Source organism: Pseudophryne corroboree, chromosome 6, assembly GCF_028390025.1.
Source record: "Pseudophryne corroboree isolate aPseCor3 chromosome 6, aPseCor3.hap2, whole genome shotgun sequence".
Taxonomy (NCBI): Eukaryota; Metazoa; Chordata; class Amphibia; order Anura; family Myobatrachidae; genus Pseudophryne; species Pseudophryne corroboree.
Window position 1 is genome coordinate 666,084,303 of NC_086449.1, and position 27,919 is coordinate 666,112,221.

Here is a 27,919-nt window from a genome sequence, read left to right on the forward strand (position 1 = left end):
GTGGCTGGTATGAGTCTTACCCGGGATTCAAAATCCTTCCTTATTGTGTACGCTCGTCCGGGCACAGTATCCTAACTGAGGCTTGGAGGAGGGTCATGGGGGGAGGAGCCAGTGCACACCAGGTAGTCCTAAAGCTTTTACTTTTGTGCCCAGTCTCCTGCGGAGCTGCTATTCCCCATGGTCCTTTCGGAGTCCCCAGCATCCACTACGGACTAAGAAATAGAATTATCGGTAAGTAAATTCTTATTTTACACACATACTGGTGTTATACTGCGACCAGCAATCGCCTCAGCCTGGATGTGCAGTGCTGGGTTGGGTGGTCGGATTCCCTGACTGAAAATATTGATACCCTAGATAGGGACAGTATATTATTGCCTGTAGAGCATTTAAAAGATGCATTTCTATATATGGGTGATGCACAGCGGGATATTTGCCGACTGGCATCAAGAGTAAGTGCGCTGTCCATTTCTGCCAGAAGAGGGTTATGGACACGACAGTGGTCAGGGGATGTGGATTCCAAATGGCATATGGAAGTATTGCCTTATAAAGGGGAGGAGTTATTTGGGGTCGGTCTTTCTGACCTGGTGGCCACGGCAACAGCTGGGAAATCCACGTTTTTACCCCAGGTCGCCTCTCAACATAAGAAGACGCCGTATTATCAGGCACAGTCCTTTCGTTCCCATAAGGGCACGTGGGCAAAAGGTTCCTCATTTCTGCCCCGTGACAGAGGGAGAGGGAAACGGCTGCAGAAATCAGCCAGTTCCCAGGAACAGAAGCCCTCTCCCGCCTCTGCCAAGCCCTCAGCATGACGCTGGGGCTTTACAAGCAGACAGGGAGGCAGTGTTGGAAGCCATTCACAAGCTGTATTCCCAGCAGGTGATAATTAAGGTACCCCTCCTGCAACAGGGAAAGGGGTATTACTCCACACTGTTGTGGTACCGAAGCCTGACGGCTCGGTGAGACCGATTTTAAATCTAAAATCTTTGAACACTTACAGAGGTTCAAATTCAAGAGAAGGGGACTACATGGTGTCTCTGGACATCAAGGATGCTTACCTTCATGTCCAAATTTACCCTTCTCACCAAGGGTACCTCAGGTTTGTGGTACAGAACTGTCACTATCAGTTTCAGACGCTGCCGTTTGGATGGTCCACGGCACCCCGGGTCTTTACCAAGGTAATGGCCGAAATGATGATACTCCTTCGAAGGAAGGGAGTTTTAGTTATCCCTTACTTGGACGATCTCCTGATAAGGGTAAGATCCTGGGAACAGTTGGAGGTCGGTGTAGCACTATCTCAGGTAGTGTTGCGACAGCACGATTGGATTCTCAATATTCCAAAATCGCAGCTGGTTCCGACGACTCGTCTTCTGTTCCTAGGGATGATTCTGGACACAGTTCAGGAAAAGGTGTTTCTCCCGGAGGAGAGAGCCAGGGAGTTATCCGAGCTAGTCAGGAACCTCCTAAAACCGAGCCAAGTCTCAGTGCATCAATGCACAAGGGTTCTGGGAAAAATGGTAGCTTCCTACGAAGCAAAGCCATTCGGCAGATTCCACGCAAGAACTTTCCAGTGGGACCTGCTGGACAAATGGTCCGGGTCGCATCTTAAGATGCATCAGCGGATAACCCGGTCACCAAGGACAAGGGTGTCCCTCCTGTGGTGGTTGCAGAGTGCTCATCTTCTAGAGGGCCGCAGAGTCGGCATTCAGGACTGGGTCCTGGTGACCACGGATGCCAGCCTGCGAGGCCGGGGAGCAGTCACACAGGGAAAAAATTTCCAGGGCTTATGGTCAAGCCTGGAGACATTATTTCACATAAATATCCTGGAGCTAAGGGCCATTTACAATGCTCTCAGCTTAGCAAGACCTCTGCTTCAAGGTCAGCCGGTGTTGATCCAGTCGGACAACATCACGGCAGTCACCCATGTAAACAGACAGGGTGGCACAAGAAGCAGTCAATGGCAGAAGCTGCAAGGATTCTTCGCTGGGCGGAAAATCATGGAATAGCACTGTCAGCAGTATTCATTCCGGAAGTGGACAACTGGGAAGCAGACTTCCTCAGCAGGCACGGCCTCCACCCAGGAGAGTGGGGACTTCACCCAGAAGTCTTCCACATGATTGTAAACCATTGGGAAAAACCAAAGGTGGACATGATGGCGTCCTGCCTAAACAAAAAATTGGACAGGTATTGCGCCAGGTCAAGGGACCCTCAGGCAATAGCTGTGGACGCTCTGGTAACACTGTGGGTGTACCAGTCAGTGTATGTGTTCCTTCCTCTTCCTCTCATACCAAAAGTACTGAGAATTATAAGACGGAGGGGAGTAAGAACTATACTCGTGGCTCCGGATTGGCCAAGAAGGACTTGGTACCCGGAACTTCAAGAGATGCTCACGGAGGACCCGTGGCCTCTACCTCTAAGAAGGGACCTGCTCCAGCAAGGACCCTGTCTATTCCGAGACTTACCGCGGCTGCGTTTAACGGCAGGGCGGTTGAACGCCGGATCCTGAAGGAAAAAGGCATTCCGGATGAAGTCATCCCTACCCTGATCAAGCCAGGAAGGATGTAACCGCAAAGCATTATCACCGCATTTGGCGAAAATATGTGGCGGGGTGCGAGGCCAGTAAGGCCCCGATGGAGGAATTTTCAACTAGGTCGATTCCTGCATTTCCTGTAAACAGGAGTGTCTATGTGCCTAAAATTGGGGTCCATTAAAGTTCAAATTTCGGCCCTGTCAATTTTCTTCCAGAAAGAACTAACTTCAGTTCCTGAAGTTCAGACGTTTTGTAAAAGGGGTACTGCATATACAGCCTCCTTTTGTGCCTCCAGTGGCACCTTGGGATCTCAATGTAGTTTTGGGGTTCCTAAAGTCACATTGCTTTGAACCACTTGAGTCTGTGGAGTTAAAATATCTCACATGGAAAGTGGTCATGTTGTTGGCCCTGGCCTCGGCCAGGCGCGTGTCAGGCCTGCCACAGCCAAAATCTGTAAAAGCCCATTCCACACGGAAAGGGGCTCGTCTTGGGCGGCTGCCCGAGGGGTCTCGGCTTTACAACTTTGCCGAGCAGCTACTTGGTCAGGGGCAAACACGTTTGCTAAATTCTACAAAATTGATACCCTGGCTGAGGAGGACCTGGAGTTCTCTCATTCGGTGCTGCAGAGTCATCCGCACTCTCCCGCCCGTTTGGGAGCTTTGGTATAATCCCCATGGTCCTTACGGAGTTCCCAGCATCCACTAGGACGTCAGAGAAAATAAGAATTTACTTACCGATAATTCTATTTCTCATAGTCCGTAGTGGATGCTGGGCGCCCATCCCAAGTGCGGATTGTCTGCAATACTTGTACATAGTTATTGTTACAAAAATCGGGTTATTGTGGTTGTGAGCCATCTTTCCAGAGGCTCCTCTGTTATCATGCTGTTAACTGGATTCAGATCACAGGTTGTACGGTGTGATCGGTGTGGCTGGTATGAGTCTTACCCGGGATTCATAAATCCTTCCTTATTGTGTACGCTCGTCCGGGCACAGTATCCTAACTGAGGCTTGGAGGAGGGTCATAGGGGGAGGAGCCAGTGCACACCAGGTAGTCCTAAAGCTTTACTTTTGTGCCCAGTCTCCTGCGGAGCCGCTATTCCCCATGGTCCTTACGGAGTTCCCAGCATCCACTACGGACTATGAGAAATAGAATTATCGGTAAGTAAATTCTTATTTTTTAAATTGTGCGATCAGGTGAGGAAAGTTGAGGCGAAATATATTTGCATTAAGAGGAGATATTAGGACCCCTAAATATTTGTGTTGGGAGGGATGCCAGATAAAGGAAAATGAGCATTTGAGACCGATCACTACAGATACAAGAATCAAGATATAAAAAAGCCACAGATTTAGGATAATTTATCTTAAATTAGAGACTTGACCAAATAGTAGCAAGGAGATCTTCGGCAAACAAAGCCAATTTGTATTCATGAACAGCAATTGTCACGCATTTGATATTACACTTAGACCGGATAGCCCTCACTAGTGCCTCCATGCATGGCACGAAGATATGGGGGATAGAGGACATCCTTGCTGTGTGCCATTTTTAATTGAAGAAGAGTCTGCTAAGGCACCATTAACTCGCACCCTAGCAGAGGAAGAATGATAGAGAGTGAGAATACGGTGAAGACAAAGGCCTTCTCTGCATCTGTAGAAAGAAGAATCGTATGAGGCCCATAGGTGGTAACATAATGAATAAGATTAATCATTTTAGTGGTGATATCTTTAGCCTCCCTTCCCTGCACAAATCCCACTTGGTCTCCGTGAATCAGTCATGGAAGAAGATGACCCAGCCTATTAGCAAGCTACTTGGCATATAGTTTTGTCATTATTCAATAGGGAATTAGTCCGATAGCTAGAACACAGAGTAGGATCTTTGCCTTCATTTGGAATTATATATATTTTCTTGCAAGTACTTAAGTTAATATTCAAAAAGTAACTAATGCAATTGAAATAAAGTTTCACCTTCACAATTGCAGAAGCCACTAAGTTGCAAAATGCTAGTTTTAACACCATGTGCCAGTGGTTTCTAAACTTTCTTGAATCATGGCACCCTAGAGTATCAGCATTTTTTTCTCCGGCTGGGTCCAAGGGTTATCCACAGGATAACATTGGGATATGCCGGAGCAACAGCGGAAATGGCACCAAACAGTCACGAGCTGTCTGGCCTCCCAGGATGCATCGGGGCTTCTCCATATAATCCCGCCCACTGACTCAGTTAAATCAGTTTTTTTGTTTGGTGCGGCAGGAGCCGGACCATGGTCACAGGGCTGCTGTTAAAGCAGCCTGAAGCTTTTATTGTTTTATTTTTATAGTCTTATGTTTTTTTTTTCCTGAGTGACTTTTCTTAACAGCGTCTTAAACGCATACTAGAAAGAGTCGCTCCAACAACTCCTCACTGGGTCGCAACAACGCTTACCTTCGCGGTATAGTGCTGTCTCGAAGGGCGTCTGTGTCGGATGATTCTAGCAGGTCCAGCAGACGTAACCAAGCTGTGGCCGAAGCATGAGGAGAAGGTAAGGCATCGGTTTCCTCTTACTAGGGGTTCCGGACACAGCTACACTGTATTGGAGGAGACTACAAGCAGTGTGTTGATGCGCCGACCACTCTTAGGTGCGACAGCGCTATGCTTTAGGGATCATAGGCGCCAGGACTAGGTTGAGGCCGCGATCCTTAGAGTTTAAGTCAGCAGGGGGAGTTAGACGCTCTCCTAGTCAACCCTCCCCCAAATTCATGACCAGTTTCCGCGCGTCTCCCGTCCATTAACTAAATGACCTCACTTCCGTCTCAGACGCTACCACGAGGGTACTCGGTCGCAGCTTAGATGCTGCGGTTGTGTACACTAAAGTTGCTGCCTAGACAGAGTCACAGGCTGTAGCGTCTGCATACACGTAGCATTCACTGTGTCAGTTAGTGAGCGTCCGTGTCATCAGTTATCAGAGCGGTAGTGTACATCAGTAGCGTCTGAATCCACTCAGCGTCTTGCAAGCGTATTGATGGATATGGAAGTGTGGTGCGTCTCCCTGTATCCCGCTCTATGGAGGAAGGGTTATACAGTACTAAAATTCTCTCTACTTGTTCGTATGATTTGTTAATTTTGGTACATATTGCATATGAGACCTGTATATTACTGTTGTTTCTGCATGTTATGTTTGAAAAAAACTGTTAAAAACAGAAATACAATTGTCCCACTTACTTGTAAGTTATATAATGGTGATTGTATTCTCATATGATAATGTCTAATGTTTTAACATGTGACTGACTGCTAGTATGTATGCTGACTTTTTTATAAGTGTTGTCAGTTCTGTTCTGAACCTCAAATCAGGTACACGGATTGTGGTCAGATTGATATCACTTCTATATCTATATAAGTGATTTTCAGTCACAAAAGAGTGTAGTATTTGTAAAAATGGATTATTTACCTTGTCTGTGAGCGGCAAAAGTGAGGGCCCTACACCCTTAACATGCTTATCTGGTATAGTGATTTTGCATGGAATAGTTCAGTATCTTGCGTATGAGGGGCAACGCCCTGCTAGAGGGGTGTGGTCGCACAGACCTTGTCTGCAATTGCTGGCAAAGATTAGCACCTGCAGTTCTACCCCCGGGAATAGGTTACACCAGCGGTTCCCAAACTTTTTTGAATTACAGCACCCTAGAGTATTAGATTTATTTTTCACGGCACCCCTAGGCCAAAAGTTTCTTTTTGAGAAATTTAGAAAGAAATATTGAATGAAGCACATTTTGTTTGTGTCATCCTTAGGTTCAGTTATATGGTGAGGGACAAGATTTGCTTCTGTTTGTCCACATATATTATTACTGACAGCCACCAGCACTAGTTTTACCTATCACATTGACAATAAATAGTAGGAATTGGTCCTGGACCACCAACTCAGGGCACCCCTGCAAGTGTCCCGAGGCACCCCAGGGTGCCACGGCACACAGTTTGGGAACCACTGGGTTACACTATTAACCCATGCATGCAGCTCCCTCTTTATGGTTTCAGCAGCTTTTACAAATAGCCAGGCTATTAAAACCAGGGTAGATACATCCATGTTACAGACTACACAAGATTAATTCAAATACCCCATATGATGATCAGATATAGCTGACCTTATTGATGCGTGAAGGCTATTCTATCTCTGGAAGAATCAGCCAAAGCAGTGTCAAAATCTAAGGCTCCAAAGACCGTATCTGTTGAGCAGTGCTAAAGGGTGTAAGTTCAAGCTGGCCTGGATCAGCTTTAACTCTTTTAGGGATGCTTACTCTCCCTTTCCAGCTGCGGACTGTTCAAAAAGAGAAGTTCCTCCTAGAGTAGATGCACATGTTGTTCGACTTGAGCGTAGATCTATTTTACCATTGCCGTCTACTTCACTAAATAATGTCACAGGTAGAAGAGTAGATAGTTTCTTTAAAAAAAAATATATATATATATATTTATTTTTATTTTTTCTCTCAGGGGCAGTGGCAAGGCATGCTATGGCTTTAGCCTGGATGGCAAGGGCATTTGTAGAATGGGGGAGGAACTAGAGAATGGCCTCTCCCCTCCTACCAGGGAGCAGGAGTCTCATCTAGGCCGTATAAGACCAGCTGCCCAATATTTGGAAGAAGCAGCAATTGATATGGGTACGATTGCTTCTAAAGCATCAGCCTTGACAGTAGCCGCTCGTAGAGCAGTTTGGCTACGCACTTGAAAAGCAGATGCAGAATCCAAGAAAGAGTTGGAAGCATTGCCTTTCACTGGTAATATATTGTTTGGAAAACAATTGTCAGATATTCTAGAATCGGAAGCTGAATCCAAAAAGGTCAGATTTCCGGCTAGTTATAATCCTAAGACTAGGGGTTTAAAAATTTCGGCCATTTCGTTGGCACGGCAAAGCAAAAGCTAAAGAGGAGACTAAGCAACCCCGGTTCAATAGATCAGCCAGGGGTAGGAAGCAATGGGCTAGTTGTAAGCCAGCTTCCAAGCCTGAACAGAAGCCATCAGCCTGAAGATACGGGCCTCCGCCTGGAGGATTCCATGGTGGGGGGCAGACTCCTTCAGTTTGCACATATATGGCAACAGTCGTCGACAGATGCTTGGGTGGAGAAGGTGGTATCTCTCGGTTATGGTTTCCCCTTCAGGAGGCAGCCTCCTCAAAGGTTTTTTTGGACCAGCCCGTATCGAATAGAATTGAAAGCCAGGGCCTTGCAAGAAGCAGTTCAGAAATTGCTTCAGTCTGGTGTAATTATCCCAGTACTCCCGTTGCAACGGGGACAGGGTTTTTACTCCTATCTTTTCTTGATTCAGAAGCCAAATGGGTCGTTCCGACCAATCCTCAATCTCAAAAGGTTAAACAAATACATTTGGATTCCAAAGTTCCACATGGAAACATTACGCTCCATAATTATGGCCATGGAACCAGGAGATTACATGGTATCTCTGGATATATAGGATGCTTACCTACATGTGCCTATAGCATGGTCTCATCAATGTTACCTCAGGTGTGCCATCCTCCAGGCAGTACAGACGGTGTAATGGTTAGCATTACTGGCTCACAGAACTGAGGTCATGGGTTCATTTCCCACCATTGCCCTAACTGTGTGGCGTTTGTATATTCTCCCAGTACTTGCGTGGGTTTCCTCCGGGTACTCCGGTTTCCTCCCACAATCCGAAAAATATACTGATAGTTTATTCCAAGCTTTGCCCTTCGGGCTAGCAACAGCACCCAGGGTGTTTACCAAAATTATGGTGGTTATGGCAGCTTATCTCCGCAAGCAGGGGATAAGAATATTTCCATACCTCGACGACTTGTTAATCCTAGTACATTCGCAGGAATTGCTTTTGCGCCTCCTTCAACAGACAGTTTGTCTACAAATACACGGGTGGCTCATAAACTGGGAAAAGTCATCTCTGAATCCGTCACAATGGATGCTTCATTTGGGGGCCATATTGGACTCAGGTCTACAGAGAATTTTCTTGCCAGAGAAAAAGATAACCAAGATGCAGGTCATGACTCAGGAGTCGTTGCACACTCAGACAATGTCAGTCCATGCAGCAATGCGACTGTTGGGTCTGATGGTGTCAAACTTCGACATGGTGGAATATGCGCAATTCCACTCCAGACCATTACAGCACCTTATTCTGTCCAAATGGAACGGAAATCATCAGACAATAAAAAAGCAGATGATAAAGTTTCCAGTAAACATAAAAAGGTCTCTAGCGTGGTGGCTACAGACAGACCAAGGGGAAAACAAGGGGAGACCGTTTTGGATAAAAGAATGACAAGTCCTGACAACAGATGCCAGTCTTCAAGGCTGTGGAGAGGTGCTCTAAAGCCTTTGGTTCCAGGGAAAATGGACCATAAGGGAAAGTCGCCTGCCAATAAATCTGTTAGAAATAAGGGCCATATATATGGCTCTAGTTCTGGCAAAGGACAGTCTGCAAGGAAGTCCAGTCCAAATCCGCTCAGACAGTGCAACAGCAGTAGCGTACCTCAATCATCAGGGAGGAACTCACAGCAAGAGACTGATGGAGGAAGTTACTCACATACTAAAGTGGGCAGAGCTCCATCATCCAGCATTGTCAGCAGTGTTTGTTCCAGTAGTACTGAACTGGGAAGCGGATTTTCTCAGTCGACACTCCATTCAGGAAACAGAATGGGCATTACACCCAGAAGTGTTTCAGACTCTAGTAAAAAAATGGGGTCTGCCAGAGATATAGCGTTGCGTCTAAAGAACAAAGTTCCAATATACGGATCAAGAACAAAGGATCCAGGAACGATCCTTGTAGACGCACTGTCAGTGAATTGGAAATTTCATCTGGCATATCTGTTCCCTCCAATATCCCTGTTACCCAGGGTAGAGAGAAAAATAAAGCAAGCAAAAGGAGTCATAATTCTATTAGCTCCAGCTTGGCCCAGAAGGCATTGGTACACAGATCTACTAAGGATGTCCGTGGAAGCACCAATACTGCTCCCTCAACGTCCAGATCTGCTAAGGCAGGGTCCTTGTTATCACAGCCATCTGGATCGTCTGTCTTTGACGGCGTGGCTATTGAAACCTCTATCCTAGAAGGGGATTTTCAAAACAAGTAATTCAAACTATGCTTAGAGCAAGAAAGCCTTCTTAAGCTCGTATTTATTCATTAGTATAGTGAAAGAAGTTTGAATCCAAGATCTTTTTAAAGTATCCAAAATTTTGGATTTTCTTCAAGCAGGATTGGAGAAGAGGTTGAAAGTAGCTTCCTTGAGAGTTTAAGTATCAGCATTTAACTGTATGGTTTCAGATAATGACTGACTAACAAGATGTGCGTACTTTCTTTCAGGGAGTTGTACACATTCAACCTCCGTTTGTTCTTCCTGCAGCTCCCTGGGATTTGAATCTAGTTCTTAAAATCCTTCAGTGACCTCCGTTTGAACCACTTAAGAGAGCAGATCTTAAATGGTTAACAGTTAAAGTGCTCTTTCTACTGGCAATGGCGCCAGCTAGAAGAGCGTCAGATTTAGGAGCACTGTAGTGTAAGTCTCCTTTGCTATTTTTTTTCCCAGATAAGGCAGTTCTCAGAACTAGATCTGGTTATCTTCCGAAGGTGGTTTCAGAGTTTCACCTTAGCGAGGAGATTGTAGTCCCAGCTTTTCAGGTATCGGGACTTTCTGCGGGAGAAGCGTCGCTGGACGTGGTCCGGGCATTAAGAATCTACGTAGATCGTACTAGTGCCATCAGAAAAACAGATTCTCTATTCATCCTCGACGGATTTCATAGAAGAGGATGGCTCCGAATGGTAATTTCAGAAGCTTATTCTCGTGCAGATCTCCCTACTCCGGCAAATGTCTCTGCACACTCTACACATAAGGTAGGTCCTTCATGGGCAGCACAACATGATGCTTGAGCAGAACAGATTTGTAAGGCAGCCACATGGTCTTCCATAAACACATTCATTAGACATTATGCCATGGATACTTTTGCCTCTCATCACGCTGAATTCGGGCGAAAGGTTCTCCTGTCTAATCAGGAGCGTCCCCACCACTAAAACTGGCTTTGGGAATCCCTGTGGATAACCTGTGGACCCAGCCGGAGAAATAGACGTTATGGTAAGAACTTACCATTGATAACGTGACTTCTCCTATGTCCACAGATATCCACAGGGGTCCCACTCTGACGCACCTGATTTGAGGATCTTTACAATCACTAAACCTCTTGCATGGAAGGGTGTGCATGTGTGTTCTTATCGCCTGAATAGGTTTCTACCTGATGCTCCTGCCTAAATTGCTGTGGAAATAACTGATTTGACTGAGTCAGTGGGCGGGATTATATGGAGAAGCCCCGATGCATCCTGGGAGGCCAGAAAGCTCGTGACTGTTTGGTGCCATTTCCGCTGTCGCTCCGGCATATCCCAATGTTATCCTGTGGATACCTGTGGACATAGGAGAAATCACGTTATCAACGGTAAGTTCTTACCATAACGTCTATATTGTGGCACCCCTAAGCCAAATGTTTTATATTGATGAAATTGGAACCTGTCATCCTTAGGTTCAGTTATGTGATGGTGTACAGAGTCGTTGTTCTGATTTTCAACATTTTATGATTGGCAGCTATCAGCACTGGTTTTGCAAATCACTGACCATAAATAATTTGAGTTGGTCCTGGACCACCAACCAGAGGCACCCCGTTTGAGAAACTAATGGTATATTCCAAAAATATTTTATAGCAGGCTTTTGCAACCTGTGGATTTTCAGGTCTTGATAAAAAAAAAAAAATTAATAATAATAATCCCCATGCTGTCAGGTTGTGCTGGGATGTGTAGTTTCACAACATTTGGAGAGATTGGTTTTATTGTGTAGTAAGAATGATGTTAAAGAATAATTCGACAAGGGATAAGAAAATACTGACAATTGGTAAAAGTACTTGCAGGGAAAAAAAGGACTATTTGTAAGCCAACAATTTTTTTTGAGAGATATATAAATTAATAATTCTGTTTGTATCAGTTATTAACATGATTAATTTTATGTTGTAGAGTTTGGGATGTGAATAGTGGAGAGGTGTTGAATACTCTAATACATCATAATGAAGCAGTTCTTCATCTTCGGTTCTGCAATGGCTTAATGGTAACCTGTTCGAAGGATCGGTCAATTGCTGTTTGGGATATGGCGTCTCCAACAGACATAACACTGCGCCGTGTTCTAGTTGGTCACCGTGCAGCTGTTAATGTAGTGGACTTTGATGACAAATATATTGTTTCTGCTTCTGGTGATCGAACAATAAAGGTGTGTTAATCTTTATCCTTTAAATAATTGTACGCAATTTGTAACCATCTGTTACTGACTCCTACTAAGATGTTAAATTGCTACCACCACCAAGCTCCTACACTGGCACCTGGTTGATTGCCTCTTCCCCATCGGCTCCTTGCCGAGGACAGAGTGGGTTATTGAGCATCAGTTACAAAATTGCTAAAACATAGATTGGCCGATTATCGTCCGTCTGCACATGCGCTGCAGCCGCGGACTTGCGATCGCATCCCAGCATGTTGCGATCGCATAGTGATTGCCAGCCGGCGGGTGTTTGGAGGCAGCGATGGGGAAGTGGTACAGGAAAGGCAGGTGTGTTATGGCCATTTTCAAGATGGGAAGTTGACGTCATCTGCAAATGCTGCAATGGAAAACATGGAGCTGGTGCGCCTGAATACGCAGCCTGGCTGTGTATGCAGGAGGACAACAGTTATTCCCAATGTTTCTCAATTTCTGCACTGCGTTCGTATTTCACATTGCCCTGTGCTGGGCAGCTCTCAGCATGCAATTTTAAGCAGTAGCAGTTCTGCAATCTTAGCAGAACTACTACTGAAGCTAAATATCCCCCAGAGCTTGGAGATACTGACATAACTGCAGAAAAGCCAGAGAACTGTATAGCGTTTTTATTCTGGTGGTCAAAGGACAAAGGCAGATGCAGGCATCCTGGAAGCAGAAGTGATGTTTGCTTGTTCCAATAAGTTAATTTCTTGCTGAAGGTGCTAGGGTTATCACACATTCAGTTGATCTTGGAAATTCAGATGATGCCACAATGTTCATGTTTGTAGCCTATATAGATTTCAGAGCTGCCTAAGACCTTTTTATCCAGTTGCAACACTCATGTTGGCATGGGCAAACCAGGTGAACACATGATGGTCATCAGGAAACGATGCCTTCCAAAACTGGACCTAAACTCAGTTGACATAAATCTGTCTGTTGAAAACAAGAGAGTATCACCTGTGCTGAGAAGGGTACGTTGTAGATCAGATCACTTCAGCTATGTAAAACTATTCCCTTACTCTCCATAAATGGGAGCCAAGCAATATGGAACTGTTAAAAGTAGTATCGGTACAGTATAAATGGTCAAATGCCCTCTTATCTAAACATGAAATCTGGGCTGCAGTTGTCAAATAAAGGGATGACCCAACAAAAATTGATCAATTATCAAATTATTTTATTAACTAGACTGGTATTATAAGATTGGTGGTATTCAGTATGCCGACTGTTGGGATCCCGGCGCTCAGTATAACGGCGGCGGAATTTCGACACCTGGCATACCGACAACTATTCTCCCTCTTGGGGGTCCACGACCCCCATGGAGGGAGAATAAATAGTATGCACGCCACGGTGCCATCAGCGTGGCGAGCGCAGCGAGCCCGTAAGGGGCTCATTTGCGCTCGCCCAGGGAGCCCGGCCACCGGCATATCATATTACACCCTTATAAGATGACCCACTATTGTCATGGATAAATGAAATTTAAAATAACAAATTTGTTTTCACTATGGTAGACAATAATGGTTAGAAGAATAATTTAAAAATACTAATAATTTAAAAATGTATAAACACAGTATCACAAGTTAAGAATTCAATAAATCATGCATTGCAGTTTTAAGTGCAAATTTTGAGTCTGATTTTTAACTTGTGATACTGTGTTTGAAAATCATTAGTATTTTTTTAATTATTCTTCTAACTGTTGTCTACCATAGTGAAAACTAATTTATTTTACATATCGTTTTTGTCCATGACAATAGGGAGTTGTATTATGATGCCATTAATCTAGTTAATAAAATCATTTGATTATTATCAACTATTGTTGTGTCATCCCTTTATTTGCCAATTGCAGCTAAGATTTCATGTTTGGGAAAGGGTGTTTGATCACTTAGATCGTAAGTACTGACACTACTTTTAACACTCCTTATTTTGCTTGGCAGCTATTTATGGAGAGTAAAGGACTAGTTCCATATAGCAGAAGTGTCACACTGAAGATCTGATCTATAAAGTACCCTTCTCAGCACTGGAGAGTCTCCTGTTTTCAGTTGTATTTTTTGGGTTAAGTATGGAAACCCACTAGTTCTCATTGAGTCCCAGAGATTGTGTACCCTTTGGCGCCACCCTTAACATTCATGTTTAAATAAATCTGTCAATTCTGTTTATCAACATTTACCACACTGATTGAAATTAGCCATTTATATTTACACAGCAAATTTATTTTGTTAGAATAAATTTGCTCACTAACTTCTACACACAGGATACTCCCCTGGTATGTATTCACGCTAAATAAATGTGTTTTGTCAGTAAACTGTAAAAGCCTTTTGCTGAGGTTTGCTAATATGTCTGTCTATGTCAGAATGTCACAAAGCAATCACAAAGAATTTATAAATCAAATATTTAAGAAATATATCTACAACTGGCATTAATCCCTTCACTGCTGCAGTGCTGGACAGCAACTTTTTCAGTACTGTAGTGCCACTTATTAAATATTTCCTACTCTGCACTACATTATTACGTATGTAGTCCGCATTAGACGCATAGAACTTAAATGTTCCCATGATGGTGCCGCTGCACAAAATTTTAGGCAGTGGTCACCATCGGGATGCGGTCAAGATCCCGCCGGACGGAATCCCGTTGGTCTGAATACCGACACCGGGATCCCGACCGGCACAATCCCGACAAATTCTCCCTCTGTGGGTGTCCACGACACCCATAGAGGGAGGATAAATTAGTGTGCCGAGCGTAGTGAGGCACCGTGGCGAGCGCTGCAAGCCCGCAAGGGGCTGCGTTGCGCTCGCCCCCCTGTCGGGATTGTGCCAGGTGGGATCCCGGTGTCTGTATCAGGACTGCCGGGATTCCGTCTGGGAGTAATACGTACTGATCCCTCGCCATCTAAGCTGCGTGGCTCGGCTCCCACGCCGTATATTCAATTGACAGAAATAAGGGAGAATGACCCACTGTAATGCCAAGATACCACACTTAACTAAATTATCTGTTTGAGGTTTACTTTAATTGACCGCAATCTGTCAGTTTAAAATAAATAAATACATACCAATAGACAAAGGCCCCACTGTACCCACAGCAAATGGGTTATTCAAAGGCTTAATTAACATTTTTAATGTTGTTAGTTATATCTGTAACAGAATACTTTGCTTAACAGTGTTCTTTGCCAGTCAGTACCCGGCCTCTTTAAAAGAAAAAAGCTATTCTCTAAAATACACTGCTCAAAAAAATAAAGGGAACACTTAAACAACACAATGTAACTCCAAGTCAATCACACTTCTGTGAAATCAAACTGTCCACTTAGGAAGCAACACTGATTGACAATCAATTTCACATGCTGTTGTGCAAATGGAATAGACAACAGGTGGGAATTATAGGCAATTAGCAAGACACCCCCAATAAAGGAGTTGTTCTGCAGGTGGTGACCACAGACCGCTTCTCAGCTCCTATGCTTTCTGGCTGATGTTTTGGTCACTTTTGAAAGCTGGCGGTGCTTTCACTTTAGTGGTAGCATGAGACGGAGTCTACAACCCACACAAGTGGCTCAGGTAGTGCAGCTCATCCAGGATGGCACATCAATGCGAGCTGTGGCAAGAAGGTTTGCTGTGTCTGTCAGCGTAGTGTCCAGAGCATGGAGGCGCTACCAGGAGACAGGCCAGTACATCAGGAGGCGTGGAGGAGGCCGTAAGAGGGCAACAACCCTGAAGCAGGACCGCTACCTTCGCCTTTGTGCAAGGAGAAACAGGAGGAGCACTGCCAGAGCCCTGCAAAATGACTTCCAGCAAGCCACAAATGTGCATGTGTCTACTCAAACGATCAGAAACAGACTCCAAGAGGGTGGTATGAGGGCCCGACGTCCACAGGTGGGGGTTGTGCTTACAGCCCAACACCGTGCAGAACGTTTGGCATTTGCCAGAGAACACCAAGATTGGCAAATTCGCCACTGGCACCCTGTGCTCTTCACAGATGAAAGCAGGTTCTCACTGAGCACATGTGACAGACGTGACAGAGTCTGGAGGCGCCAAGGAGAACTTTCTGCTGCCTGCAACATCCTCCAGCATGACCGGTTTGGCAGTGGGTCAGTAATGGTGTGGGGTTGCATTTCCATCTGCTCGCCAGAGGTAGCCTGACTGCCATTAGGTACCGAGAGGAGATCCTCAGACCGCTTGTGAGACCATATGCTGGTGCGGTTGACCCTGGGTTCCTCCTAATGCAAGACCATGCTAGACCTCATGTGGCTGTAGTGTGTCAGCAGTTCCTGTAAGACGAAGGCATTGATGCTATGGACTGGCCCGCCCGTTCCCCAGACCTGAATCCAATTGAGCACATCTGGGACATCATGTCTCGCTCCATCCACCAACGCCACATTGCACCACAGACTGTCCAGGAGTTGGTGGATGCTTTAGTCCAGGTCTGGGAGGAGATCCCTCAGGAGACCATCCGCCACCTCATCAGGAGCATCCCCAGGCGTTGTAGGAAGGTCATACAGGCACGTGGAGGCCACACACACTACTGAGCCTCATTTTGACTTGTTTTAAGGACATTACATCAAAGTTGGATCAGCCTGTAGTGTGTTTTTCCACTTTCATTTTGAGTGTGACTCCAAATCCAGACCTCCATGGGTTAATAAATTTGATTTACATTGATCATTTCTCTGACGTCCTAGTGGATGCTGGGAACTCAGTAAGGACCATGGGGAATAGACGGGCTCCGCAGGAGAATGGGCACTCAGAAAAGATTAGGTACTATCTGGTGTGCACTGGCTCCTCCCTCTATGCCCCTCCTCCAGACCTCAGTTAGAATCTGTGCCCGGCCAGAGCTGGGTGCTCCTAGTGGGCTCTCCTGAGCTTACTAGTAAAGAAAGTATTTATTAGGTTTTTTATTTTCAGTGAGCTTCTGCCGCCGTCCCCCTTGCAGAGCCAGAAGAACAGAAGCTTGAAGACGACGAAATCGGCGGCTGAAGACTCCTGTCTTCATTAAGGTAGCGCACAGCACCGCAGCTGTGCGCCATTGCTCCCAGCACACTTACACACTCCGGTCACTGTAGGGCGCTGGGGGGTGGGGGGCGCCCTGGGCTGCAATTGAAGTACCTTTGGCATAAAAATACATATATACAGTCTAGCACTGTATATATGTAAAAACCCCCGCCATTATTTTACACTGAAAGCGGGACAGAAGCCCGCCACTGAGGGGGCGGGACCTTCTTCCTCAGCACACCAGCGCCATTTTTTCTTCACAGCTCCGCTGGAAGCAGCTCCCCAAGCTCTCCCCTGCAGTATCCAGGTACAAGACGGGTTAAAAAGAGAGGGGAGGCACATAAATTTAGGCGCAAAGAATACAAAAAAAGCAGCTATTGGGTATATCACTTATTAGCAGTGAAAATCCATTTGTTATATAGCGCTGTGGTGTGTGCTGGCATACTCTCTCTCTGTCTCCCCAAAGGACTTTGTGGGGTCCTGTGTGTGTGCGGTGTGTCGGTACGGCTGTGTCGACATGTTTGATGAGGAAGGTTACGTGGAGGCGGAGCAAGGGCAGATAAGTTTGGTATCGCCACCATCGGGGCCGACACCTGATTGGATGGATATGTGGAAGGTCTTAAATGACAATGTAAACTCCTTACATAAAAGGTTTGATGACGCTGCAGCCTTGGGACAGCCGGGGTCTCAGCCCGCGCCTGCCCAGGCGACTCAGAAACCGTCATGGGCTCATAAACGCCCTCTATCTCAGATGGTTGACACAGATGTCGACACGGAGTCCGACTCCAGTGTCGACAATGATGAGGCACATTTACAGTCTAAAATGACCAAGGCCATCCGATACATGATTATTGCAATGAAAGATGTATTACACATTTCTGAGAGTAACCCGGTTAATACCAAGAGGGTTTATATGTTTGGGGAGAAAAAGCAACCAGTGACTTTTCCCCCATCTGATGAATTAAATGAATTGTGTGAAGAAGCGTGGAGTTCCCCTGATAAGAAATTAGTGATTTCTAAGAGGTTACTGATGGCGTACCCTTTGCTGCCAACGGACAGGTTACGTTGGGAAACATCCCCTAGGGTGGACAAGGCGCTGACACGCTTATCTAAAAAGGTGGCCCTGCCGTCTCAGGATACGGCCGCCCTAAAGGAGCCTGCGGATAGAAAGCAGGAAGCTATCCTGAAGTCAGTGTATACACACTCTGGTACTCTACTGAGAACTGCTATTGCTTCAGCCTGGATGTGTAGTGCTGTAGCAGCGTGGACAGATACTCTGTTAGACGACATAGATTCCCTCGACAGAGATACTGTTTTGCTAACCCTGGGCCATATCAAAGACGTCGTCTTATATATGCGAGATGCTCAGAGGGACATTTGCCTGCTGGGCTTTAGAATTAATGCTATGTCCATTTCTGCCAGGAGGGTCTTATGGACTCGGCAATGGACAGGAGATGCTGATTCTAAAAAACACATGGAGGTTTTGCCTTATAAGGGTGAGGAATTGTTTGGGGACGGTCTGTCGGACCTCGTGTCTACAGCGACAGCTGGAAAGTCCACTTTCTTGCCTCTGGTTTCCTCACAGCCTAAGAAAGCACCGTATTATCAAATGTAGTCCTTTCGTTCCCAAAAAGGCAAGAGGGTCAGGGGTGCATCCTTTCTTGCCAGAGGCAGGGGTAGAGGTAAGAAGCTGCACCATGCAGCCAGTTCCCAGGAACAAAAATCCTCCCCTGCTTCCACTAAGTCCACCGCATGACGTTGGGGCTCCACAGGCGGAGCCAGGTGCGGTGGGGGCGCGTCTCCGAAACTTCAGCAGTCAGTGGGTTCGCTCAAAGGTGGATCTCTGGGCTATACAAATTGTATCTCAGGGATACAAGCTGGAGTTCGAAGCGAATCCCCCCCGCCGTTACCTCAAATCAGCCTTGCCATGGAAAGGGGGGTAGTGCTGGCGGCAATTCACAAGCTGTACCTACAGCAAGTGATTGTCAGGGTCCCCCTTCTTCAACAGGGAAGGGGTTACTATTCCACAATGTTTGTGGTACCGAAACCGGACGGTTCGGTGTGACCCATTCTGAATTTAAAGTCCTTGAACACTTATATAAAGAAATTCAAGTTCAAAATGGAATCGCTCAGAGCGGTTATTGCAAGCCTGGAAGAGGGGGATTTTATGGTGTCGTTGGACATCAAAGATGCTTACTTGAATGTCCCCATTTACCTACCTCACCAGGAGTACCTCAGATTTGTGGTACAGGACTGTCATTACCAGTTCCAGACGTTGCCGTTTGGCCTGTCCACGGCACCGAGAATATTTACCAAGGTAATGGCCGAAATGATGATACTCCTTCGGCAGAAGGGAGTTATAATTATCCCGTACTTGGACGATCTCCTCATAAAGGCGAGGTCCAGGGAGCAGTTGTTGATCAGCGTAGCACTCTCTCAGGAAGTGTTGCAACAGCACGGCTGGATTCTGAATGTTCCAAAGTCGCAGCTGATTCCTACGACGCGTATGCTTTTCCTGGGCATGATTCTGGACACAGAACAGAAGAAGGTGTTTCTCCCGGTGGAGAAGGCCCAGGAATTAGCATCTCTGGTCAGGGACCTCCTGAAACCAAAACAGGTATCGGTGCATCACTGCACGCGAGTCCTGGGAAAGATGGTGGCTTCATACGAAGCCATTCCCTTCGGCAGGTTCCATGCGAGGATCTTTCAGTGGGATCTGTTGGACAAGTGGTCCGGGTCGCATCTTCAGATGCATCGGCTGATCACCCTGTCCCCGAGGGCCAGGGTGTCTCTTCTGTGGTGGCTGCAGAGTGCTCACCTTCTCGAGGGCCGCAGGTTCGGCATACAGGACTGGGTCCTGGTGACCACGGATGCAAGCCTCCGATGATGGGGAGCAGTCACTCAGGGAAGAAACTTCCAAGGGCTGTGGTCAAGTCTGGAGACTTCTCTACACTTAAATATACTGGAATTAAGGGCCATATACAACGCCCTGAGTCAAGCAGAGCCCCTGCTTCAAAACCGGCCAGTGCTGATTCAGTCAGACAACATCACGGCGGTCGCCCATGTAAACCGCCAGGGCGGCACAAGAAGCAGGATGGCAATGGCGGAAGTCACAAAGATTCTTCGATGGGCGGAGAATCACGTGCAAGCACTGTCAGCAGTGTTCATTCCGGGAGTGGACAACTGGGAAGCAGACTTCCTCAGCAGACACGACCTCCACCCGGGAGAGTGGGGACTTCATCAAGAAGTCTTCCAACTGATTGCAAACCGATGGGAACTGCCACAGGTGGACATGATGGCGTCCCGCCTCAACAAAAAGCTAAAAAGATATTGCGCCAGGTCAAGGGACCCTCAGGCTATAGCTGTGGACGCCCTAGTGACACCGTGGGTGTACCAGTCGGTATATGTGTTTCCTCCTCTTCCTCTCATACCAAAAGTACTGAGAATAGTAAGCGAGAGAGGAATAAGTGTTCCGGACTGGCCAAGAAGGACTTGGTACCCGGAACTGCAAGAAATGCGCACAGAGGACCCATGTCCTCTGCCTCTCAGACAGGACCTGCTGCAACAAGGGCCCTGTCTGTTCCAAGACTTACCGCGGCTGCGTTTGACGGCATGGCGGTTGAACGCCGGATCCTAGCGGAAAAAGGCATTCCGGATGAAGTTATTCCTACGCTGATAAAGGCTAGGATATACGTGACAGCAAAGCATTATCACCGTATATGGCGAAAAATTGGGGTCCATAAAGGACCAGATTTCGGCCCTATCCATTTTCTTTCAAAAAGAACTGGCTTCACTGCCTGAGGTTCAGACATTTGTTAAGGGAGTGCTGCATATTCAGCCCCCTTTTGTGCCACCAGTGGCACCCTGGGATCTTCACGTTGTGTTGGATTTCCTGAAATCCCACTGGTTTGAGCCACTTAAGACCGTTGAACTGAAGTATCTCACGTGGAAAGTGGTCATGCTGTTGGCCTTAGCATCGGCTAGGCGTGTGTCGGAATTGGCGTCTTTGTCATGTAAAAGCCCATATCTGATCTTCCATATGGACAGGGCAGAATTGAGGACTCGTCCCCAATTTCTCCCAAAGGTGGTGTCCTCGTTTCATTTGAACCAACCTATTGTGGTGCCTGCGGCTACTCGGGACTTGGAGGACTCCCAAGTTGCTGGACGTAGTCGGGGCTTTGAAAATATATGTTTCCAGAACGGCTGGACTCGCTGTTTATCTTGCATGCCCCCAACAAGCTGGGTGCTCCTGCTTCAAAGCAAACTATTGCCCGCTGGATCTGTAGCACGATTCAGCAGGCTCATTCTGCGGCTGGATTGCCGCATCCAAAATCAGTAAAAGCCCATTCCACAAGGAAGGTGGGCTCTTCTTGGGCGGCTGCCCGAGGGGTCTCGGCTTTACAGCTTTGCCGAGCGGCTACTTGGTCGGGTTCAAACACATTTGCAAAGTTCTACAAGTTTGATACCCTGGCTGAGGAGGACCTTGTGTTTGCTCATTCGGTGCTGCAGAGTCATCCGCACTCTCCCGCCCGTTTGGGAGCTTTGGTATAATCCCCATGGTCCTTACGGAGTTCCCAGCATCCACTAGGACGTCAGAGAAAATAAGAATTTACTCACCGGTAATTCTATTTCTCGTAGTCCGTAGTGGATGCTGGGCGCCCGTCCCAAGTGCGGACTTTCTGCAATACGTGTATATAGTTATTGCTTAACTAAGGGTTATTGTTATGAGCCATCCGTTGAGTGAGGCTCAGTAGTTGTTCATACTGTTAACTGGGTAAGGTTATCACAATTTGTACGCTGTGATTGGTGTGGCTGGTATGAGTCTTACCCTGGATTCAAATTTTCCTTTCCTTGTAATGTCAGCTCTTCCGGGCACAGTTTCCCTAACTGAGGTCTGGAGGAGGGGCATAGAGGGAGGAGCCAGTGGGTAACAGCTCGATGTACTAGCAGGTCCACACTGATGATCCCAGGCTGCGGCTGGAGCCCGGGGAGAAGATAAGGCGTCTCTTCATTTTGCAGTTTGAGACGCATGTAACACAGTCTTACTGTCTCGGGTTGGAGACTACCAGACAGTCGCTGACTCGTTCATCCACCTTACAGATAGCCATTTTTAGAGGTTTTATCGAGTTGAGGAATACAGGTTCTAGTCTCCCTGTATCGCTCTCTCCGGAGGCAGATGATACAGCACTGATTTTCTACCTACCTCTGTGGTATTGCGTAGTTGAGTAAGTGTGTAATGCAAATGAATGACAGTGTACAAATATTGTTATAATATTCACTGTACGTCCGCTCAGAGCGGTTATTGCAAGCCTGGAAGAGGGGGATTTTATGGTGTCGTTGGACATCAAAGATGCTTACTTGAATGTCCCCATTTACCTACCTCACCAGGAGTACCTCAGATTTGTGGTACAGGACTGTCATTACCAGTTCCAGACGTTGCCGTTTGGCCTGTCCACGGCACCGAGAATATTTACCAAGGTAATGGCCGAAATGATGATACTCCTTCGGCAGAAGGGAGTTATAATTATCCCGTACTTGGACGATCTCCTCATAAAGGCGAGGTCCAGGGAGCAGTTGTTGATCAGCGTAGCACTCTCTCAGGAAGTGTTGCAACAGCACGGCTGGATTCTGAATGTTCCAAAGTCGCAGCTGATTCCTACGACGCGTATGCTTTTCCTGGGCATGATTCTGGACACAGAACAGAAGAAGGTGTTTCTCCCGGTGGAGAAGGCCCAGGAATTAGCATCTCTGGTCAGGGACCTCCTGAAACCAAAACAGGTATCGGTGCATCACTGCACGCGAGTCCTGGGAAAGATGGTGGCTTCATACGAAGCCATTCCCTTCGGCAGGTTCCATGCGAGGATCTTTCAGTGGGATCTGTTGGACAAGTGGTCCGGGTCGCATCTTCAGATGCATCGGCTGATCACCCTGTCCCCGAGGGCCAGGGTGTCTCTTCTGTGGTGGCTGCAGAGTGCTCACCTTCTCGAGGGCCGCAGGTTCGGCATACAGGACTGGGTCCTGGTGACCACGGATGCAAGCCTCCGATGATGGGGAGCAGTCACTCAGGGAAGAAACTTCCAAGGGCTGTGGTCAAGTCTGGAGACTTCTCTACACTTAAATATACTGGAATTAAGGGCCATATACAACGCCCTGAGTCAAGCAGAGCCCCTGCTTCAAAACCGGCCAGTGCTGATTCAGTCAGACAACATCACGGCGGTCGCCCATGTAAACCGCCAGGGCGGCACAAGAAGCAGGATGGCAATGGCGGAAGTCACAAAGATTCTTCGATGGGCGGAGAATCACGTGCAAGCACTGTCAGCAGTGTTCATTCCGGGAGTGGACAACTGGGAAGCAGACTTCCTCAGCAGACACGACCTCCACCCGGGAGAGTGGGGACTTCATCAAGAAGTCTTCCAACTGATTGCAAACCGATGGGAACTGCCACAGGTGGACATGATGGCGTCCCGCCTCAACAAAAAGCTAAAAAGATATTGCGCCAGGTCAAGGGACCCTCAGGCTATAGCTGTGGACGCCCTAGTGACACCGTGGGTGTACCAGTCGGTATATGTGTTTCCTCCTCTTCCTCTCATACCAAAAGTACTGAGAATAGTAAGCGAGAGAGGAATAAGTGTTCCGGACTGGCCAAGAAGGACTTGGTACCCGGAACTGCAAGAAATGCGCACAGAGGACCCATGTCCTCTGCCTCTCAGACAGGACCTGCTGCAACAAGGGCCCTGTCTGTTCCAAGACTTACCGCGGCTGCGTTTGACGGCATGGCGGTTGAACGCCGGATCCTAGCGGAAAAAGGCATTCCGGATGAAGTTATTCCTACGCTGATAAAGGCTAGGATATACGTGACAGCAAAGCATTATCACCGTATATGGCGAAAAATTGGGGTCCATAAAGGACCAGATTTCGGCCCTATCCATTTTCTTTCAAAAAGAACTGGCTTCACTGCCTGAGGTTCAGACATTTGTTAAGGGAGTGCTGCATATTCAGCCCCCTTTTGTGCCACCAGTGGCACCCTGGGATCTTCACGTTGTGTTGGATTTCCTGAAATCCCACTGGTTTGAGCCACTTAAGACCGTTGAACTGAAGTATCTCACGTGGAAAGTGGTCATGCTGTTGGCCTTAGCATCGGCTAGGCGTGTGTCGGAATTGGCGTCTTTGTCATGTAAAAGCCCATATCTGATCTTCCATATGGACAGGGCAGAATTGAGGACTCGTCCCCAATTTCTCCCAAAGGTGGTGTCCTCGTTTCATTTGAACCAACCTATTGTGGTGCCTGCGGCTACTCGGGACTTGGAGGACTCCCAAGTTGCTGGACGTAGTCGGGGCTTTGAAAATATATGTTTCCAGAACGGCTGGACTCGCTGTTTATCTTGCATGCCCCCAACAAGCTGGGTGCTCCTGCTTCAAAGCAAACTATTGCCCGCTGGATCTGTAGCACGATTCAGCAGGCTCATTCTGCGGCTGGATTGCCGCATCCAAAATCAGTAAAAGCCCATTCCACAAGGAAGGTGGGCTCTTCTTGGGCGGCTGCCCGAGGGGTCTCGGCTTTACAGCTTTGCCGAGCGGCTACTTGGTCGGGTTCAAACACATTTGCAAAGTTCTACAAGTTTGATACCCTGGCTGAGGAGGACCTTGTGTTTGCTCATTCGGTGCTGCAGAGTCATCCGCACTCTCCCGCCCGTTTGGGAGCTTTGGTATAATCCCCATGGTCCTTACGGAGTTCCCAGCATCCACTAGGACGTCAGAGAAAATAAGAATTTACTCACCGGTAATTCTATTTCTCGTAGTCCGTAGTGGATGCTGGGCGCCCGTCCCAAGTGCGGACTTTCTGCAATACGTGTATATAGTTATTGCTTAACTAAGGGTTATTGTTATGAGCCATCCGTTGAGTGAGGCTCAGTAGTTGTTCATACTGTTAACTGGGTAAGGTTATCACAATTTGTACGCTGTGATTGGTGTGGCTGGTATGAGTCTTACCCTGGATTCAAATTTTCCTTTCCTTGTAATGTCAGCTCTTCCGGGCACAGTTTCCCTAACTGAGGTCTGGAGGAGGGGCATAGAGGGAGGAGCCAGTGCACACCAGATAGTACCTAATCTTTTCTTTAGAGTGCCCAGTCTCCTGCGGAGCCCGTCTATTCCCCATGGTCCTTACGGAGTTCCCAGCATCCACTACGGACTACGAGAAATAGAATTACCGGTGAGTAAATTCTTATTTTTTGTGTGATTTTGTTGTCAGCACATTCAACTATGTAAAGAACAAAGTATTTAATAAGAATATTTCATTCATTCAGATCTAGGATGTGTTATTTTAGTGTTCCCTTTATTTTTTTTGAGCAGTGTATATTTAACCACTTAACTGACAATTTTTTTTTCATAAAAAAATGCACAGAAATTTTATTTAAACTTATCCAAAATTATTTTATAAAAAAAAAAAAAATGTTTTCTTTCTCCTTCAGGGTCCACAGTAGATCCACAGGATTTACACTGGATAGTAGGCGGCGTCAGAGGATCGGGTACCGAACAGTTAAAGCTTTTGGGGCTCCCAGCATGCATCTGTACAGCCTCCCTATAACCCCGCATTCAGGGAATTCAGTTTTTTGTTTGGTGCGGCAGGAGCCGGACCACTGTAGAAACGGTGTGGCTGTTTTCAGCCACAAGCTTTTGTTTTGTAAAACTTTTATTTACATTTTTTTTTTTTTGTGACTTTAATATGCCTCTTATACGCATTAACAAAGTCGCTCCAACAACTTTCCACCGGTGTCGCAGCAACAGTTACCCTCTTGTTCACGCTGGTGTTACAGTGGGTAACAGCTCGATGTACTAGCAGGTCCACACTGATGATCCCAGGCTGCGGCTGGAGCCCGGGGAGAAGATAAGGCGTCTCTTCATTTTGCAGTTTGAGACGCATGTAACACAGTCTTACTGTCTCGGGTTGGAGACTACCAGACAGTCGCTGACTCGTTCATCCACCTTACAGATAGCCATTTTTAGAGGTTTTATCGAGTTGAGGAATACAGGTTCTAGTCTCCCTGTATCGCTCTCTCCGGAGGCAGATGATACAGCACTGATTTTCTACCTACCTCTGTGGTATTGCGTAGTTGAGTAAGTGTGTAATGCAAATGAATGACAGTGTACAAATATTGTTATAATATTCACTGTACGTCTGTATACGCTAGTCTCCCTGTATCCCTTCCCTGTAGTGAGGTCATACAGTAGTGATTCCTACCTACCTTAGCGTATGTGTAGTTGAATATATGCTCATTTGCATATGTATATGAATGCATTTTTTATGTGATGTTTGCTAGTGCTGTTGTCTGACTTTAAACTATCTTTCTCTAACGTCCTTGTGGATGCTGGGGACTCTGTAAGGACCATGGGGAATAGACGGGCTCCGCAGGAGACTGGGCACTTAAAGAAAGATTTAGTACTACTGGTGTGCACTGGCACCTCCCTCTATGCCCCTCCTCCAGACTCCAGTTAGAATCTGTGCCCTGAAGGAGCTGGGTGCATTTTAGTGAGCTCTCCTGAGCTTGCTATTAAGAAAGTATTTTAGTTAGGTTTTTTATTTTCAGAGAGCTTCTGCTGGCAACAGACTCTCTGCTACGTGGGACTGAGGGGAGAGAAGCAAACCTACTAACTGCGGCTAGGTTGCGCTTCTTAGGCTACTGGACACCATTAGCTCCAGAGGGATCGAACACAGGAACTTAACCTTGGTCGTCCGTTCCCGGAGCCGCGCCGCCGTCCCCCTCGCAGAGCCAGAAGACAGAAGCCGGCGGGTTGAAGCAAGAAGACGTCAAAATCGGCTGCAGAAGACTCCTGTCTTCATATGAGGTAGCGCACAGCACTGCAGCTGTGCGCCATTGCTCCCACACTAACCCACACACTCCGGTCACTGTAGGGTGCAGGGCGCAGGGGGGGGGCGCCCTGGGCAGCAATTGAGTACCTCCTGGCAAAAAGCAGCATATATACAGCTGGGCACTGTAATATGCATGAGCCCCCGCCATTATTTTTACACAAAATCGCGGGACAGAAGCCTGCCGCTGAGGGGGCGGGGCTTCTTCCTCAGCACTCACCAGCGCCATTTTCTCTCCACAGCTCCGCTGAGAGGAAGCTCCCCAGGCTCTCCCCTGCAGACTCACGGTAGAAAGAGGGTAAAAAGAGAGGGGGGGGCACATACATTTAGCGCATAAATCATATATACAGCAGCTACTGGGTAAACACTAAGTTACTGTGTAATTCCTTGGTTATATAGCGCTGGGGTGTGTGCTGGCATACTCTCTCTCTGTCTCTCCAAAAGGCCTTGTAGGGGTCCTGTCCTCATATAGACATCCCCTGTGTGTGTGGTGTGTCGGTACGCTTGTGTCGACATGTTTGACGAGGAGGGCTATGTGGAGGCAGAGCAGGTGCAGATGAATAACGTGTCTCCGCCGACACCTGATTGGATGGATATGTGGAAGGTGTTAAATGATGATGTAAACTCTTTGCATAAAAGGTTGGATAAAGCTGAAACCTTGGGACAGTCGGTGTCTCAGCCCATGCCTGATCCTACAGCGCAGAGGCCGTCAGGGTCTCAGAAGCGCCCACTATCCCAAATTATTGACACAGATATCGACACGGATTCTGACTCCAGTGTCGATGGCGATGATGCAAAATTGCAGCCTAAAATGGCTAAAGCCATCCGCTACATGATTATAGCAATGAAGGATGTATTGCACATATCAGAGGTAAACCCTGTCCCTGACAAGAGGGTTTATATGTTTGGGGAGAAAAAGCAAGAGGTGACTTTTCCCCCTTCACATGAGTTAAATGAGTTATGTGAAAAAGCGTGGGATTCCCCTGATAGGAAAGTGCTGATTTCCAAAAGGTTACTTATGGCGTACCCTTTCCCGCCAACGGACAGGATGCGCTGGGAATCCTCCCCTAGGGTAGACAAAGCTCTGACACGCTTATCTAAGAAGGTGGCCCTGCCGTCACAGGATACGGCCTCCCTAAAGGATCCTGCGGATAGGAAGCAGGAAAGTATCCTGAAGTCTGTTTATACACATTCAGGGACTCTACGGAGGCCGGCGATTGCTTCAGCCTGGATGTGTAGTGCTGTAGCAGCATGGACAGATAATCTGTCTGAGGAACTGGATACCTTGGACAAGGATACT

At 47.0% G+C, this 27,919-nt stretch overlaps 1 protein-coding gene across 3 annotated transcripts in view; it reads left to right on the forward strand.

Annotated features, from left to right (window-relative positions):
- Window positions 1-27,919, forward strand: part of FBXW11 (F-box and WD repeat domain containing 11) — a 455,869-nt gene that overhangs the window by 341,882 nt on the left and 86,068 nt on the right. For all 3 annotated transcript variants that reach the window (XM_063928243.1, XM_063928244.1, XM_063928245.1), the window contains one exon: window positions 11,517-11,766. In XM_063928243.1, coding sequence (XP_063784313.1) covers window positions 11,517-11,766 — 250 coding nt within the window. The remainder of the gene's footprint in view (window positions 1-11,516; window positions 11,767-27,919) is intronic.